Source organism: Pelodiscus sinensis, chromosome 1 (assembly GCF_049634645.1).
Source record: "Pelodiscus sinensis isolate JC-2024 chromosome 1, ASM4963464v1, whole genome shotgun sequence".
In the NCBI taxonomy this organism is placed as follows: domain Eukaryota; kingdom Metazoa; phylum Chordata; order Testudines; family Trionychidae; genus Pelodiscus; species Pelodiscus sinensis.
Genome location: NC_134711.1, coordinates 233,375,625 through 233,394,887, shown reverse-complemented (window position 1 = coordinate 233,394,887; position 19,263 = coordinate 233,375,625). Strand labels below are relative to the sequence as shown.

The 19,263-nt window shown below is 42.9% G+C and overlaps 1 protein-coding gene across 2 annotated transcripts in view; it reads right to left on the bottom strand.

Annotated features, from left to right (window-relative positions):
• C1H2orf49 (chromosome 1 C2orf49 homolog) overlaps nucleotides 1-15,275 on the bottom strand; it is a 34,478-nt gene extending 19,203 nt beyond the window's left edge. The window contains exons 1-3 of one of the 2 annotated variants that reach the window (XM_075917716.1): nucleotides 15,116-15,275; nucleotides 13,885-14,051; nucleotides 1,926-2,286 (exon numbers count right to left, since the gene is read on the bottom strand). In XM_075917716.1, coding sequence (XP_075773831.1) covers nucleotides 1,926-2,286; nucleotides 13,885-14,051; nucleotides 15,116-15,211 — 624 coding nt within the window. In that variant the 5' untranslated portion in view covers nucleotides 15,212-15,275. Of the gene's footprint in view, nucleotides 1-1,925; nucleotides 2,287-6,522; nucleotides 7,138-13,884; nucleotides 14,052-15,115 lie in introns of those variants that run through there. The other variant, XM_075917719.1, reaches the window with a different exon arrangement.
• Between the last annotated feature and the right edge of the window lie 3,988 nt (nucleotides 15,276-19,263).

Here is a 19,263-nt window from a genome sequence, read left to right as displayed (position 1 = left end):
AAGATTACTAAGAATGTTTTATTGATAAGTAGTTGACTGAAATGAGAAGTAAAAACCCATTGGATACTAATACACTATTAGTCAAGCATGTTCTGTAAAAATTATTTTAAAAAATCTAGATGATAAAGCATACTGTCACATAGTTCTCTAAAGCTATCCTGAGAAACTTTTCTCTGGCAGGGAAGCAACTGGCCATCGCTGACCTGCTGCTAACTACTTGATGCCATGTCAGATTTCAGGTAATTATTTCAGATGTCCTCAACCTAAAGCTTATGTATTAGGGCTGTCAATTGACCTGTGTTAACGCCTGCAATTAACGCAGGACAGGATTAACGCTTTATTGCTGCGCTGTCCCTCTGAAGTGCTGCTCCAGCGTTTCAAAAGGGGGTAGTGTAAGCAGTGCCCCTTTGAAGCACCGGAGTGGCACTTCAAAGGGGCTGAGCAACGTGGAGTCGGGGATCAGCTGGAGTCCCCAGCTGATCCCAGGGTCCTAATGCACTTCCCCTTGGATACACAGCCACGGTGCTTCCAAGGGGCAGTGCTGAATGGAGCCCAGGGTCAGCTGGGGACTCCCTGTTGAAATGCCGCTGCGGCATTTCAAAGGAGAAGCGCGCAATGAATCGTGATTACATTTTTTAATCGCTTGACAGTCCTATTATGTATATGTATTTAAATCTAGTAAGCAGTAGTTTTAGATAAGAGCATGCTTCCTTGTATCTCTCTTTCATCAGCTCAAAGTGCTGCGTTCCTATTGATTTATTCCTGATACTACATAGAGTGAAATAGTTATCAATGCTTTGGGTTCTGAAAACCTTGAACAACGTCTGCAGAAGCAATTTAATATTGGTTAGACAGCTGATGTGCTGAGCGAGCTGCCTATAATACTGACAAATTGTTGCCTTCTGCTCATTCACCATCACCACCCTGTTAACTAATGTCCTATACTTAGACTCTGATGAGGATCATCATTTTATTTTGTTTGAACGGTATCAAGACAATGGAATTCTGACCCATAATAGGAGCTCCAAGGCAATTGTGAAACACCAGTTATTAATATAAGTAACAAGTGCTAAAGAATTAATATTTACTGGGGGAGCTGGCTAGTCGATAAAGTACAGGTCAGGGAATCAAGAGAACAGTTCTAATCCCAGCTCTTAGACAAGTCACTTCAGCTTTCTGTGCCTCTGTTTCCCCTCCAACCTATTATCTTAGGGTATGTCTACACTTGCAGCCTATTTCGGAATAGGGCTGCAAATGTAGGCATTCGGAATTGCAAATCAAGCCCGGAATTTAAACATTCCGTGCTTGATTTGCATCTTCCCGGACAGGCGACATTTTTTGAAATTTACAAGCCCGGAATAACTGCCCGCGTCTACAAGTGGCAGTCAAACGGCCGTTTGAAATAAAGCCCTATTTCGAACTACCTGTTAAACCTCACTGCAGGAGGAATAACAGGTAGTTCGAAATAGGGCTTTATTTCGAATGCCCGTTTCACTGCTGCATGTATTATTGGGGCAGTTATTCTGGGCTTGTAAATTTCAAAAAATGGCACCCAGCCAGGAAGATGCAAATCAAGCGCGGGATATTTAAATCCCGGGCTTGATTTGCAATTCCAAATGCCTACATTTGCAGCCCTATTCCAAAATAGGCTTCAAGTGTAAACATACCCTATGTGATCTATTTACACTATAAACTCTTGCTATGTGTTTGCCTATTACCAACTATAATGGGGCTTTTTAATACTGCAGGAATGCATATACCCAAAAATTTATATAAATTATAAACTAATTATCAAGATATAACTAAAATATAAGAATTATAATGAGATAAAGGATTCTCAACATAGGGATCTGAGGACCTACCTGCTCCTTTGTATGCTCAATAAAAAGATGCAAAAATATATACAGTGGAGAGAAGATACATACCGCTGATTCAGATTCTTCTTTTGGAGCGCCTCTCTTTAATTTCACAACACCAGCTCCTGCTACAGGGGTTAAAGGTGGAAATTTCAGATTAGCCAATACACTATTAGTCATTGAAACACTGTTCTGTTTAGCTTCATTCTTCCTAATTTCCAGTTTCGCTTCCTGTGATAAACTGGAGGCTGAAATATGTGTTGAGGCATTTGAAGGAACAGATAATCTCCTGGCAGTGATTCCAGCTGGAGGAGGTTTTATGCGATCATTAGCTCCATCTTCCTTCTTTTTCAATTTTATACTTGTACTTGTTGAACTGCCATCAAATACAATTAGTGGTCGCTTCCGTAAACCCTCCACAGTTGTAACACTGAAAAGACAAGTTTTAAAGTTTTCAGATATACAAACTAGATTCGAGGTTTAGTTAGTAACTCAACACAGAAACAATTTAAACAAACATTATTAAAACAATTAATATAGCCCAACCTGGCAATATTTGTCAATGTCGTTTCCCTTAAACTGTTTTACTCACTTCAATTTAAATCAAAGCAATTGCTTTAAAAAAAAAAAATCAACCTAGCAATTTAAAAACTGATTCCAAACAATATAGTTGTCAAATTTAGCAGCATTAATATTGCTGCTTACAGCTATTTTAGGGCTGGACAGTATCAAGAGAGTTACAATTTATTCCATATAAAAGGCAAATACTTGATGAGCTGTGAATTGCCTTCATCTAAGTCAGCGCTACTCAACACGCAGCCCATGGGCTACATGTGCTTTGGGTTCACGCAGGGCTCAACATGCGGCCCCCAGGTGGGAGCCAAAACAAAAAAGTAGTTAATATAATGGTCTTCTGTTATGTATTTTAGTAGCTAAACTCCTGGGCTGTGTCTCCATTGGCACCCTTTTCCGGAAATGCTTAAAACAGAACAGTTTTCCGTTATAAGTATTTCTGGAAAAAGCGTGTCTACATTGGCAGGATGCTTTTCCAGAAAAGTGTCTGTGGCCAATGTAGACACGCTTTTCCGGAAAAAAGCCCCGATCGTCATTTTCGCGATCGGGGCTTTTTTGCGGAAAAGACTACTGTGCTGTCTACACTGGCCCTTTTCCAGAATAGTTTTTCCGGAAAAGGACTTTTGTCCGAATGGGAGCAGCATAGTTTTTCCGGAAAAACACTGACAATTTTACAGTAGATCGTCATTGCTTTTCTGGAAAAGCAAGTGGCGAGTGTAGACAGCTTTCAAGTTATTCCGGAAAAGCGACTGCTTTTCCGGAATAAGTGGCCCAGTGTAGACACAGCCCTGGACTGTCATTGTTCATTAAAAGTGCTGTCATATGGATGGAATATGCGTTTTATTAATATCAGCAGAACTGACTTAAATGGGGCCTGCATGTAGTGTTGTCCTGCCTTAATCTTTGTATTCATGCCTGTCAGTGTGAAAGAAGCTATCTTCATGTGTATGCAATCACACTTAAGTTGCGACCCTCAGCATGTACTGTGAGAATCATTGTGGCCCTTGGGACTTCCAAAGTTAAGTAGCCCTGATCTAAGTTAAGATTCACTGGCAATTTAAAATTTTATAAAAAACACTGCTCCTAACATCTGCTTTTGTTCATGATTCTTATAGTGAGGAAGCCCAAATGGGCTAGTTAGACTATTAGGCTGCATCTAGACTGGCAAGTTTTTCCACAAAAGCAGCTGCTTTTGTGGAAAAACTTGCCAGCTGTCTACACTGGCCGCTTGAATTTGCGCAAGAACGCTGACGATCTAATGTAAGATTGTCAGTGTTTTTGCGCAAATACTTTGATGCTCCTGCTCGGGAAAAAGCCCTCTTGTGCAAATGCTTTTGCACAAGACAGCCACTGTAGACAGGTAAAAACTGTTTCGCACAAAAAAACCCCGATGGCTAAAATGGCGATCGGGGCTTTCTTGCGCAAAACTGTGTCTAGATTGGCATGGACGCTTTTCCGCAAAAAGCACTTTTGCGCAAAAGCACCCATGCCAATCTAGACACTCTGTTCTGCAAATGCTTTTAATGGAAAAACTTTTCCGTTAAAAGCATTTGCGGAAAATCATGCCTGTCTAGACGCAGCCTTAGTGAAAATATTTAGCAAAATAAATTTCTGAAATAAGTTGTTCCTGAGTCAAAATAGTGGGCCTATTTATTTTTTTTGCATCTAAATGCTATCAGATTTGGCTAATCAATTATTTTATTTATGGAGGAACACTGTCAAATTGTCTAAATACAAAAGATAATTTAAAAAGTGAACAGCGTAAGTGGCAAAAAAACCCTATATGATTTTAACAAAACTGTCTGATGTATAGTTATGTCAGTCTAAGTTTAAAAACGAGAACTCTTGTGGCACCTAGAGGAAGTGGGATTTGCTCACGAAAGCTCATGGTACTGTATATATTTTTGTTAGACTCTATGGTGCTACAGAACTACTAATTTTTAAAAAATACATATATATTATTTTTCATGAGCGCACATATATATATATATATATATATATATATATATATATATATATATATATATATATATATATATATATATAGTATCATGAGCTTTAGTAAGACTCTAAACCTCAGGGACATGGTTAAGACACAATTGCCAGGAAACCTAAAAATGGTTCAAATAAAGTGTTAACTTTATAACGTAAATATCACTGAGGTGCCTATACATACAAGTTGTTTAGATAGACAGGATTATTTAAATATAAATAAAAACAAATGCATTTTACATACACTCATATTTAATACCCATGTCATGACACCCATCTAATTCAATTACAGTATCACCATTAGAACGGAAACTAAACATGGAGTTGCTGGCAGTCTTTAAATGCAAAGATAAAGGAAATTCCAAAAATCTTCTGCGTGATAGCATTTACTCCTTTTATTTTTAAAGAAATTTTGATAACAGTTCAAAAGTGCACATCCATGCTCACTGGAGTACATTAACTGAGTGTGCAAAGCTGGTCATCAGGTTTGCCTTTTATTAGACAGCAAATGTGTTTAATTAATCCATTAATTTGACACAATGAACACAATACTAAAGACCTTAATAAAAGCTACTTACACAAATGAACTGAGTTAATCTCTACCACACACTTTGAATTTTTCCTTATAACAGCACCCTGGATCTTGAATAGACTCTATAAAAGGTATTGTCAATGTCCATCCCCAGTGGACCACAGTAAAAAGTTTCAGTCTCTTTCATTAACTCACCCAAAGATGTAACATGTATTCCTTTATTAAGGATTGCTCTTTAAACACTCCATATTTTAATGACTAACACTCTCAATGCTTATATGTTCAGTTAAATATTTGATATTTATCATTGTGGGCATTGCCCGTACTATATTTTTCAGGAATACTGTAACAGCACCTCTATCACCACAAATGATAACATGACGGTATTAAAAAAAACATATTCCTGGAGCAGCCACAGTGGAAAATTAGTGGGTACAGAGCAGCTGCCAGTGCCAAGTTCACTTCCCACCTCTCCACTTCACTGACTAACTCCTCCCAACCTTCCAAGCATTTCCTGAGCACCATAAACAGCTGATTTGCAGCCTTCAGGAAGCTTCAGGAGGGAGGGAGAGGAGTGGGAACAGGGCACACTTGGAGGAGGAGGCAGGCAGAGGAAGGGCTTAGAGCAGGGGTGTCCAAACTTTTTTCAAAGAGGGCCAGATTTGATGAAGTGAACATGAGTGAGGGCCGACCATTTTGCCTGACATTCTTTGAACCATTAAAATTAAATGCAAATTAACTATTTTATGCAAAGTTTATTGCAAATGGCATACTTTTCATTTCATCACATGGATGACAAATCTAAACAGGTGTTAAATCACTCTGCCTTTCATATCTGAAGGCCAGATGAAAAAAAATCCAGGAAGCTGAAATATATGTCAGGAACATTGTAAAGTACATTACATATTATTGGTAATAAAGGTTGTCTGTCAACTTTTAAGTTCAAAAAATATGAACAGGAACATAACACCAAGTATACATGTTGTGTCCAAATATATTTATAACTGATTTAGACCAACTGACATTAACTGAGATTTTACAATGTATTCATCTCAATACATATGGATTCGTTGGGGGCCATAAAAGATAGATATTGCCAAATTACCTGTGGGGCCGTATTAAACCGGAACACGGGCCGCAATTGGCCGGCAGGCCAGACTTTGGACATGCCTGGCTTACGGGAATGGCTAAAATAGGACAAAGGGGTTTAAGCACCCCACCGCTAGAGGAGATTAACAAAACGGGGACTTTTCAGCTTGAAAAAGAAATGACTAAAGGATGGGGGGCCGGGATATGTTAAAGATCTAGAAAATCACAACAGAGGTGGAAAAAATAGAATAAAAGAAACATTATTTACTACTTCACTAACATGACACAAGAATTCAATTAAATTTATAGACAGCAGATTTACACCAAATTATTTCTTCACAGTCAGCCTGTGGAACTCTTTGCCAGAAGATGGTGGAAAGGCCCAGACTGTAACAGGGTTCCAATAAGAAGAAAACAAGTTCAAGGAGAGGAGGTCCATCAATGGTTACTAGCCAGAATGGGTAGAAATAGTGTCCCTACCCTCTGTTTGCCAGAAGCTGGGACTGGGCGACATTTGATGATTGCCTCTTCTGTTGATGCCTTCTGAAGCATCTAGCATTGGCCACTGTTGGGAGAGAGGATACTGGGCTAGATGGACCATTGGTCTGACCCATTAAGACTATTCTAATGTTCTTATATAGCACCCAAATGTATCTGCATTCTGAGGTTACCCACTAGACCCCACTCCCCTTCCAGAGTGGAGATAGAGCCCAGGAATCCCGACAGTCTCTCTGCAGTTAGTAAGACAGACAGACCATATGTTAAAAGTTTAAGGCTAACCAGTGTCCCTTAAGTGACTTGCTACAAGATGTCAGAACATGTTAATATTAGAGCTGAGTGGATCTTATATGAATTTAAATTTTCTTTCTTTTATATAGGAATTTGATACAGAGCTCCTGTCAGCTAATTGCTAAGTAATCTGCCAAAAACAAACAAACAAACAAAAAACCCCTAGAATTTTCCAGTGCATTCATATTACTAGAAAGAGGTGATATGTGTGTGAGGGGAGGGCAAATAGAATCAGTCCTCCCCCCCCCCCCCCCATTTGCTGCTTGGCTTGTACTGAGTATGCTCAGTAAAACTGTTGAAGCTGCTGTCCTCATCTGCCCCCTCCATGATCTCGTTACCCCCCCCAAAAAAAAATCTGAAATGGCACCTCTGTGCGTGTGCAAAGCATCCAATCACTGTGCAGTGATGTTTTTTTTAAAGCCAATCAACAAGCACAATGACCCTGCCAACAAAGAAGCCTTTTAATAGCTACATCAATAACTTTTCATTCAAAAACAGTATCTATGCAGGGGTGGAGAGCCCCAAGCCTTGTGGGTTGGATCCAGTATATGGGGGAGAAGAAGCGCAGCACTGCATCCTGCTGCTCACCATACCCTTGGCTAGGAGAATGAGGTGCTGGAAACTGCTAAATGGAAGCATTTCCCTGCTGCTCCCATTGGCCAGATTTCTGCCAATGGGAGCAGTTGGGAGCACAGAACTAGGTAAAAGCCCCCCCCCCAGTCTCCTCATAGCCAGTCCCAGCAACAGCATCCTTCTCGCATTCCTCCCTCCCGCCCAGCTCTTCCAGCCCCGGTCGGTTCCTGCACTCTCCCACCCTTCCTAACACCCCATCCTCAGCCTTCTCCAGCACCTCCCTCCCAGCCCACTCACTCCAGCACCCTACCTCCCACCCTGACCCCTCACTCCATCCCTATCCCACTCCTGTACACTGAACCCCTCATTTTGGTTTCACCCCAGGGAATAGGGGGGATGGGACTCTCAAAATCTACTAACCCTGGGACCCAAAAAGAGTTAAGCTGGCCTGTAGGAAGCCCTGAAGCTTGGTACGCCTTGCCTCCCTGGGGCTGGAGTGCCAGGGAAGTGAGATATCTCAGTTGGGGGCCACATTGGTGAGGGTTGGGGTTTTTTTGGGGGGGGGGAGTGATGCCTCTGACTTGTTGGCCCCCGATTGATTTTTCTGTAGATCTGCTGAATTTCACAAAATTGCTGATGTCCTGGACACAGGTAACGGCCTTGAGTACCACCTACCAAAATACCACTGTAGTGCCTGCTGCTTGTTGAACCTTGTTTCACAGGCTGAATCAAATGACACCTACAAAAAGCTGGCCAGGTCCACTTTTGCCAAATGCCAAGCACTATGGAATGCAACTGAACACTCAACTGCTGAAGCAGAAATAGTGGAAGCAGAATGCAAGCTACAGTTCATTCGGCCAAACCAGACAAGATGGAACTCTTACGTTCATAGCTGTGGAGAGAATTCTGTGCATACTGAATGAACAAGAAGGGGCCATCAGAAATGTGTTTACAGCACTCAAAATTAACACGTAAGTAGCAGTTCTTTGCTTTATACTTTTCTTTTTGTTAAAAAAACCCTGATCATTCTGTATTTAACTTAATTAACAATGTCTATTAACTATTCTACAGGCTGAATCCAGCAGAGCTGGCCTTCTTGGCAGAATATGCCATGGTCTTGGACCCAGCGACAAAGGCACTAAATATTCTCTAAAAGAGACCAGCGTACAAATGGGATGGCTGCTTCCTATATTATACCAGCTGGATTCAAAAGTGCAAAGACTCAACATTCACATTTGTGAATGTGGGCAAAATAAATACGTTTCTGAAATGTGACTCCTGTATTTAATTTGGTCACTCTTCACTTTTATAAATTAAGGTTGTGACTACATTTAAATTCCAGATTTGAAATATAAATGTATAGTGTGTGTATATAGTATATACTGTATATACACACACACACACATGCATTGTATACAGGAGTGTGTGTGAGAGAGAAATAATAGTGCCCTACAATAACTCAGGTGGTTAACCATAGGATGGCTACTTTTTACTTCTGGATTCTTACGGACAATTAAGATGTGATACTTTTGTACTTTTACTCAAGTAATTTTCCAGAAGGATACTTTGACTTTTACTCAGTCACATTTTTTTCAAAGTAGCAGTACTTTTACTCAAGTAACTTTTTTGGGTATGTTTTCCACCACTGCTCCTGAGCAATCAAGGAACTCTGTTTCGGCATAACTTAAATTTCCATTAAAAAACAATTCAATTTGTAATCTTTCAAGTTGTGAAGATTACCTCCTGAATGTGAACAAAACTGATGTAATGTCTTCCTGACCCTGCAGAAAGAAATCCTGAAACAAAGAGGTATAAACTGTCTAAGGCGCCACTCCAAGCTTCAGCACACAGTCAAAACAGTTGTGCTGTGTTCTGGGGAATTCTTCAAAGTCTGGAACAATTAGGAAAGAATCCTTCCCTCCTTGCTCCATAGCAGGCAACCTGCTCTTTTTCTCCTGGGGGAACTACGCACATAATATTTTAATAACACAATACAGTCACACTAGTTTCAATTATTTTTGGTAATTTATTTTCAAATACCCATCAGCAAGTATATTTGTATCAATAAAGACAACAAAAGAGAGTTAGGAAATGTTTTTTAAAAAATAGGTTTCTAACTAGGTATATTAATACAGAATTCTGAGAAATAATTAATTTAAACAACAGTACAGAACCATATATTTCCCAATCCCCTCAGAAGTGGTGCAAAGGCTTGGGGACCTTAGAGGTAAAAGAGGAGCTGAGGGAAAGGGAAGTAAATTTCTGGGAAACAGCCTGGGTGGAAAACTTGGAGGGTTGTTGGGTATGGGTAGGAAAAATACAGAACAAGGTTGTTGGTTTTTTAGAGGGCAGGGAGGGATTGTAGACCCCTTCTGACCACTAGCCTCTTCCATTCAGTCAGGAACAACTGCTCTATCCCCATGTGTCCCTCCTCTCCATCCCACCCACCTCAGACACCTACTCTTGTATGGCCCTTCATGGCTTCTCCTTGTCCACCTGTCTGTGTCCCTATCCCCATTTACTCTCTGCCACCACTCAGTCATCCCCATATAACTGCATCTCCATTTCCCCTCTGCCTACCTCCACTCCCATTCAGCCCCTCATCCAGTCTGTCCTTCACCACTAGCTCTTATGAGCCCCTGTGTGACACCTCTAGCATACCATGATGTCCATCACCACATAGTGCCTGGTCACCTGACCTGGCCCAACAGGTATGGTGCAGGCTGCAGGTTCTCGCTTTTCCCTAGGTGGCTGGGAATGGCTGTGTTCTGTTGCCACAGCGCCCTCTGGTGAGCAAAAGGTAGAACTGCAGCAACATTTCAACAGCTTTTTTCTGAGCAAAAAATGTAAAATATGCACAATGTATTAATTATGCACTCTTTCAATAGCACAGAATTCACCTACAAGTACTCTTGGGCAGCAATCCAACTTTACCATTAAAGTAACTTCCATATTGCATTAAGTGGTAAATCTGTATTCATCCCCCTCACTCACAAAACCCTTCTTCATGGCAAAGCTCATTAAACCCTACAACACGCTAGGGATGTAATAGTGTAGTCGATTAACCGATAAGCAAAAGTTTATAGGTTAATGCTATAGACTACATGCATTTTTCTTCCCCCATTTCCCTCCCTCCCCCCCCAACCCGGGACCTACCCCTGCTGTGGCTCTGCATTTACAGTGTATTAGGAGCCAGGCAGGCAGGCAGCCCAGCTCCTTTCTGGCTCTCACCGGGTCCAGGAGCTCAGACCTCACCCAGACAGGGACTGCTGCCACCCTGTACTGCTGCCTCTGTATCAGTATCACTGAGGTGGCTATACATAGGAGTTGTTTAGATAGACAGGGATATTTAAATATAAATAAAACCCAATGCATTTTACATACAATTATATTTCATACCCATGTCATGACACCCATCTAATTCAATTACAGTATCACCAGGCAGCCGGTCTGCGAGAACAGATGATTTATAACCTGGCTCCCCTCATGGACCAGCTTCCACCTGGCACGTCAGGCTGTTGCCTCTGATACAAAGGCAGCAGCACAGAGTGGCAGGGAGCACCTCAGGAGTGAGGCCAGAGTACATTGGCTGCCCCCGGGGACTACAGAATAGTTGAGTAACAAATAATTCATGAGGTTAATCAACTATTCAATTAACCAATATTTAACATCCCTCCAACACACAGAAAATGGCTATGATGCTTTCTAGATTCTGCTCCATCTCACACAGAGTAACATCATTCTGGGTCCACTACAAGGCCATCAACAACCACGGGGAGCAATATTCACTCCTAGGTGTGTGAACTATCTTGATTCATCTCAGTAGTGTGTTACAATAACTCTGCAGTTTCTCCTTCATCCGTTTTAGTTTTACTTACCAAAACTGCTCTAAGTCTAGAACTTTCAAAAGCCTTCAGCAGCCTCTTTCCTACCATCTCCATACCGTGTGCTTTATGAACGCTGGCAGTAAAAAGATAACTGAATAAAACACTAACCAGACAAAATTATTTTTAAGTGTTGATCATGACTAACAGTGGCTAATCAATAAGAGGCACTTAAACAGTTACTGGCACTTTCAACATACAATATGTTAAACATCTTAGTAACCTTAACAATGCAACCTTTATGGAAACAGAGCAGTTGTCTAAAGAGCCCCATTTCTGTTCTTGGGTTTCCATATATTCATTTTTTTTATAATAAAATGTGTTTAACTATAAAACAAGGGCTTCTGTACATTTCAAAAGAGGGGAGCACAGGGCCAGTGATGGATTCAAGCAGTCCCCCAATAGCAAAGCGCTCGGGAAGCATGGAGACAGCAGGTGATTCAAGAACTCCCCCGCTGGGCCTGTGGTCCCTGTGCACTTTGCTTTTGAACTGTACAAGAACCTCTGGGCTCTTGTACATTTCAAAAGCAGGGAGCTCAGGGCCAGTGGGGGACTGCTTGAGTCCCCTGCTGACCCCATGTTCCCCTCGGTGCTTCTGCCTTTGAAATGTAGAAAGGGCTAGTGGGGCTCTTGCTACATTTCAAAGATGGAGGTGCCCTTATCAACTATTAGATTAGTGGATTAGTTGGTTAATCTAAATTTAATATCCCTAGTGGCAGGTGGGAGCTGGTCCACCAGGGAAGCCATTTTTAAAAACCAACTCCCTATGCAGACCGGCTACCTGCCACCCCATGCTGCTGCCTCTGATATATAGGAAGCAGCACAGGGTGGCAGCAGCCCCTTTCCATGGGGAGCTCAGACCAGCCATCGATGGGGCTGGCTGCCGCAGACCAGCCTCTGTCCAGGGCAAACTAAGGCTCACCATGGACAAAGGCTGCTCTGTGGGATGCTGGAGCAGCCTCTGTACATGGGGAACTCAGACCTCCCTCCCCCGCCCTCATGGACAGGGGCTGCAGCCATAGGGATGGGGTGGGGCAGGTGGATCCACTGATCATGAAGAGCCTGCTTAAAGCCAGCTGCTTCTCACAGGCACTGGCTACTGCTCCCTGATACAGAAGCGGGGGGGGATTACATGTAGTTGACAAGATTAACTGATAAGCCAAGGTTTATCAGTTAATTGTTTAGTCGACTACACATTGACATCCCTGGTATATGTAATAAAAACTTAAATTCCTGTTCAGCTATTTCAAAACACTGTTGATATATGAGATTATTATATGTTTATTTCAACTTCTTCATGTTTGTGTCTGCTACAATGTCAATGTTTCTAGAACCAATATGAAAAATATTTAGAAAAGACCAAACTGGCCAAAAAAAAAAAAAATTCCCACAGGGAAGCTACTGATGAACAAGAATTTGTGGCCAGAATTTGCTTAGCCATTATGTTTATTGTAATACACAGTTAAATGAGATAGCTATACAAAACTAACTGTCTGTAATACTGTCGAGTGCATAAATGCAGAAAGTTTCTTTATGAATATATTTGTCTCATGCACTCACAAAGTGGTCAGAAACTCAGGACCTGAACCTTTAATATGAAGCAGAGGGAAGACTTTTTAAAATCACGGGGATTTCGCAGGAGTGTAGAGATCTGCCTATGAACATTATGCTATAGAATTCAGACCATGGCATGGAAATGAAATATAAAGAAAACAAAACAAAAATTTTAGATCACTTTATTTTCTCATCAAAGTTGATTTTAAGGTCTCATGTGGGAGTAGAGCGGTTTAATTTTTTAAAAATGGTCTTGAATTAGGTACATTAAACACTTTTGTTGAAGGCTAGTGCTCTAGTCCCTTACTCAATTACTAGAACACGAGCAAGCATAAGTTACTATAGCTTGGTCTACTGTTTGGTCAACATAGTTACATTAATCAAGGGCATGAAAAAAATCTACCCCCCCGACGGATATAACTATATTCACCTACTCCCAATGTAGATGAAACTACATCAAATGAAGAATACTTCTCTCAATGTAATACCATGCTGTAATCCTATGCTGATGGAAAAACCCCTTCCATCAAGGCTGCACCATCACTATGCTAGCATAGTTACCGCAACGTACTTACATTAAGTAGACATACCTTACATCATTAACATTCAGTTGATTAATTATACTATGCCCCAATATTGATTTGAGATCTATTACTAATACTAACAGTAATTGGTAGTTAATGTTACTATTAACAATTACAGGTAATAGTAACAACTGTAACTGTTATTCATGACAACTACCAAGCTTTTAATCAGTTATCCATCTCCACTGGTAAAATGAGGATGATGAAGCTTACCTCCTTTTCAAAGTGCTTTGATATCTACTGATAAAAAGCATTAGATTTTATTATTAGCATTCTACAAGAGCTGAACTTCCTCTTCTGGATCACCATTAAGTAATACACTCTTATATCTCACACCAACATATCTTATAAGTGCTAGCAACCTGTACAAAAACTACTGAGTAGAAAAAGATCAACCTAATCACGTTTTCCAAAATGTGCCAAAGGTTATGAAGAAGCTACAAGCACAACTGAATTACCTTTTACTCTCTGTTTTTGTTTCATGTAACTCTCTTTTCTTTTCCATCATTCTCCCCCATCTACTTTTGGGTAAGTCCCGCTGAGGCAATGGTATGGCATGCTGAACATAGAGGTTAGTGAGGCCATCTTTGTCTATCTTCACATCATTTTCAACTAGTATGTTTTTCTGTGGGAAAATGAACAAAGCCACTATTATTAGGAGAAACTTTCCAATGTAAATAACTTTAATAGCACTCCATTATTCCAATAGTTAATTTCAAACAAGAAATGAAATTGGTGATTTACATAACATAGCAGATCGTCAACACATACACTGGTAAGGCTCTATGCAGGTACAAAAGATGTATCTGCATGTACTCCATAAGAGGATCACGGCCCTACAGAAAAAAACAACCCCAATTCTCTCTTCATAAATCATACACAACTGTCTTTCAAGTCCCTGGATCTGGAGTCCTGATTTCACACCTCAAAAAACAAGCTTCTACCATCTGAGGAGAAGACTGTACTCTAATAACATCTGAACTAGAAAGCTGATGTATTAGTTACAACCACCCAAGAGAATGAAACATACTCTCCCACGCCCATGGGCTTTAAACCTGTAAACCTTTTGCCTGCAACTCTGTGAGGGAACATGAAAATGCATTTTAACTACTCACATGTATAGGACTTAGCATGGGGAACAATCCTCAGCTCTATTGCCAGTTAAACTGATGTCAAATAAACCTTTGACATCAAATGGTGCAGGAGGTGAACTCAAAACTGTCAGCAACCATGTGCAATAATACATTTAAAGTGACTATGGGATCAGAGAATTCTGATGAGGATGGCTGGAGGAATTCCCTCCGAACTTCGGGCGAACTATTCTTTTATTCTCCGGGCGCCCCCGCCCCCTTTTCAAGGTGCACAAAGTTTCCCACGTCAAAGCGGCCACAAGGCTGTGCTAGGCGGAGGCTTTATAAGGGAAGCCGGCGGGCCGCAGCCGGGGGGGTGGGAGGCCAGCGCGCCTCCCCGGGGCCTGGACCAGGCAGCCTGCTCTTTGCAGAAGCCGTTTCGCAGGGAAGCATCGGTCCGCGCCAAACGGGCTCCACGCGGCGCCCCCCAGCTCAGGTCCCGGCGGGGGGGCGCGATCCGGGCTGCTCGGGGATGACCCGCTGCGGGGCCCCGACGCCGGGGTGCGGGTGCAAGTCTGGAAGGGGCTCCCCTCCCTCCGCGGGCCCCTCCCAGCCGCACCTGCTCCAGGGTGAGCCGCAGGAACTCCTGCGACAGCAGCTCCGGGTGCAGCAACAGGTCCGAGTCCACCCGCCCGCCGCCCCCCCGCGCCGCCATGTTTGCCGCCGCGATGCCTTCCCGTCGCCGTTTCCCACAAGCCCGCGGGGCGGCGCGTGAGCAGGAAGTGACGCACTCCGAGCGGGGAGGGATGGTCAAACCCCGCCCGGGCCGGCGCCGCGGGAGCGAGTCAGCTCGCGCCTCACGCCAACGTCGCCCCCTAGCGCGCGGAGCGTGTGTGGACTCTGGGAGCTGCCTTGTAGGGTTTGCTGCGGCTCAGCAGGGGCGATGCACTGACGGTAGCTGTGCTCAGCATGAATGCCCTGTGGCACACTCCCTGGCCTGGGGCGCTTCTGTCATTGCCAGCTAATAAGTCTGCAAGCGCATTGCTACATGGAGCAGGGAGGCAGGCAGCGTAGACATGCTGGCTGAACAAGTGCAGCCCCGAGCAGCTGAGGACCAAGTAAATCTAGACCCTCCATGACAGGTGTTTTGTCTAAACTGATCTTAAAATCATCCACTGAAGGTGGGTCCATAACCTCCTTTGGAAGCATATGCCAGTGCTCAACTATCATTATAGAAACATTTTCTTAACGTCTAATTGAAAGTGCAGGTGCCTGATCTGCCATAATGAGAATGCTCCTTTTAGGGGAGGCTGCAAGAAATAGAGCCAACAATACCCAGAACTGATTATTTTATAACTAGATTTATCAAGTCAGAAAAGAAGCAGTTTCTGTAATACTATCCTAATTACTAAAAAAGCCCTGCTAGTACTCCTTTCATGGCTTCCAAGTCTCTTACAGAGTGAAGGATTACTAAAAATCCATTATACATATGATTTCACCAACCCCAAAGAAACACACACTTACACAAGGCCAATCCTTTAGTAACTAAAGGTTTAATAATAAAAGGATAAAGCAAGAGTTGCAAATGGTTAAAAAAATCAATATACACGCAAGTCCTCAGGACAGTTTAAATAGCATAACCAGCAAGGCTGCTGACATAAATGTCTTTCTGGAATCATCCTGACATATCAGAAACCAAAGACATCTTAGATGTAAAGTCTGTTAAACTCTTTCCATGCACTTTTCAGATATTCCAAATAATTATTTGAAAGATCTCTATCTTAGGACTTACTTTCCCTGTTCAAAGTTTAAGCACGTTGGAGATGGTAGAATCAGGCCCTAGCAAGCAGACAAGACAAAGAAGGACCTTTCCTCCCAGGAAAAGTAGGCATTGCAGATTGTCTGAGGACCATTGCTTTCAATCTAATCTTTTATTCCCTGTGCATTTCAGTATTTCATTATAGCATAGACAGTTAAGATGAAGACAATGTAGATAATGTAGTATTTTCTTCAATCTTAAGGTTAACTGAACCATATGCATACATAATATCAGACAATTATGAACAATTAAGACATGAAAAGGAATTAACATCTACAAGCTACAGTTACATTGTTAAACTTTTAACAAGGGATACAGGTAAAATATACTTAGTATCCACTCCTTATGTCTATTATTACAAATAAATATATAGTAGCCCAATGTCTGTGAGTTTGTAACACTGACGTACACGGCCACGCCCCCTGGCCGTGTACGTCAGCGCCCCGCCCCCCCTTCCGCTCCCGCTGTGGCACTGAGTGCTGCACCCCTCAGGTGGGCCTCTGTGGGGGGTGTTTGGGCTCCCCTGCAGTGGCCCAGATGAGCGCACAGCACTCAGCTGAGCGCCACGGCGGGGGGGAAAGGGGAGCAGGGCAGTGATGTACACGGCCCTGCCCCCTGGCAGTGTACATCACCGTCCCACCCCTCCTGCCCCACGCGGCCCGGCTGAGCGTACAACACTCAGCCGAGCCGCCACGGAGGGAGGGAAAGGGGGCAGGGCAGTGACGTATATGGCCAGAGGGTTGGGGCCGTGTACGTCACCGCTGCCCCTTCCCCTCCCGCTGTGGTGCTCAGCTGAGTGCTGCACCCTTCAGCCGGGCCACCACGGGGGAGCCAGCAGCACAAGGGGCCATTTGGTCTCCCCTGCAGTGGGAGGGAAAGGGGGGACAAGGCGGTGACATACACAGCCCCGCCCCCTGGCCGTGTACGTCACTGCCCTGCCCCCCTCCCTCGTGGCAGCCTGGCTGAGCAGGCAGCACACAGCCGAACGCCACGGCGAGGGCGGGAGGGGAAGGGGAAGGGGGCAGGGAGAAACGGAGGGGAGTGAGAGGCAGGAGGAAGGTGAAGAGAAGAAAAAGGGAGCGTGAGAGGCAGGAGGGGGAGAAAAGAAAGAAAGAGATGGAGAGAGAGGCAGAAGGCGAGAGAGGCAGGAGGTGGAGGAGAGCTGAGCAAGAGCAAGAGACCGGAGGCTCAGGAAAGAAGACCAAGGTGGAGGAGAGACCTGAAAATCCCATCTTATGACAAGCTAATTGGCTAGTTACAAATAAATGAGCAGATTGCTAGTTTAGTATATTTCTTTGAAATTAATTATTATATATCTGAAATTCACACACAAGTAGATTATCTTGCTTACATTTTAACACCTTAAGATGTTATGGGTCATACCCAGATTTGTTGGTTTTTAACACTAATCTAAATCTCTCTTGCTGCACATCACATAAATTCCTTCTGTTCCTACTTTCAGTGGATGCAAAGAACAGTTGATCACCAAACTTTTTATAATAGTCCTTAGCATATCTGAAGATTGTTATCATGGCACCTCTCTCCCTCCTTTTTTCAAGACTTTAAAAAAAAAAAAAAAAAAAGAATGGAGAATGCCTATCCCCTAGAACTGGAAGGGAACTTAAAAGGCCATGGAGTCCAGTCCCTACCTTTGCAGCAAGACCAAGTACCATCCCTGACAAATTTTTGCCCTAAATGGCTTGCTACAAGGATTGAACTCACAACCCTGGGTATAGCAGGTCAATGCTCAAACTACTGAGCAATCTCTCCCCCCCAAATATGCCCAGTTGGGGTTTTTTTTGTTTGTTTTTACACTGCCTCATAGGTCAGGTTATCAACAATTTTTAACATTTTTGTTACTCTCCTCTATACTTTCCAGTTTGGCCATATTTTTCTTAAAGCGTGGCACCCAGAACTGGATACAGTACCAAGAGGAGTGTAGAGTAGAGCAGGACAATTACCTCTCATTAAGTACGTTAAGTATCATTTTAACTTGCTGGGACATTAATGGATCTCAAAATTCCATATTATTACAAGCCAGTTTCAAAAACCATCTTGAAAGGGAATCTGCAGAACTTAATTTCATTTACAAGTCTAATACCTACAACAGAGGTTTAAACAAAGACCTTAACTGGATTACCCACTACATTCCACATCCTAATGACATAAAAAGACAAACACCAGGTACTTAAGAGTACTTATAACCCACTCTATCGGCTTCATTTAACACAGATACTGTAATTGACTATTCTTTTCCCATTTTTTCTCCTTTTCTTTTCCACCCCTTTTTTTCTCTACTGTTTATTTGGAACCTGGACCCCTTAAACTCCAGTCATCTGAAGAAGTGAATTGTGTCCATGAAAGCCCATGATACCATCTACATTTGTTGTTAGTCTCTAAGGTGCTGCAGAACTATTAATTGTTTTTAAAGTTTTTTCAATTACAGACTAACATGACTACCCCTCTGATACAATTTAAAGGGCCTGGGACTCCACCATCGCCACAGAAATGTTGGCCACAGCAGGGAGTCCCTAGTCCTTTTGAATCACTTGGCCCTGGGTCAGTTGGCCCCTTTGTGTCTCCCCCCTCCCCCCATTTAAACTGCAGAGTGAGAATAGGTCTGGGACCCGGCACAATCCGGGACAGCTTCAGCTCTGGCTCACACTGGGTCCAGACCGATGTGTCTCTGCCTTTTAAATGTAGTAAGAGCCGAGCTCGCGCTGGTCTAGACAGCTGTGCCTCTGCCTTTTAAATGTTGTAAGAGCCAATCAGCTTTCACTACATTTAAAAGGCAGAGAGTACCTCTGCCTCTCCTGCACTCCCCCCCACTCAGCACATGTTTTTAAACCAGCTCCCTCCCCCCAGCACCAGCTCCTGCTCTCCTCTGCCTCTGATATAAAGGCAGCAGGTGGGGGGAATGCGAGTACAGGTTGTAACTCCAAAATCTG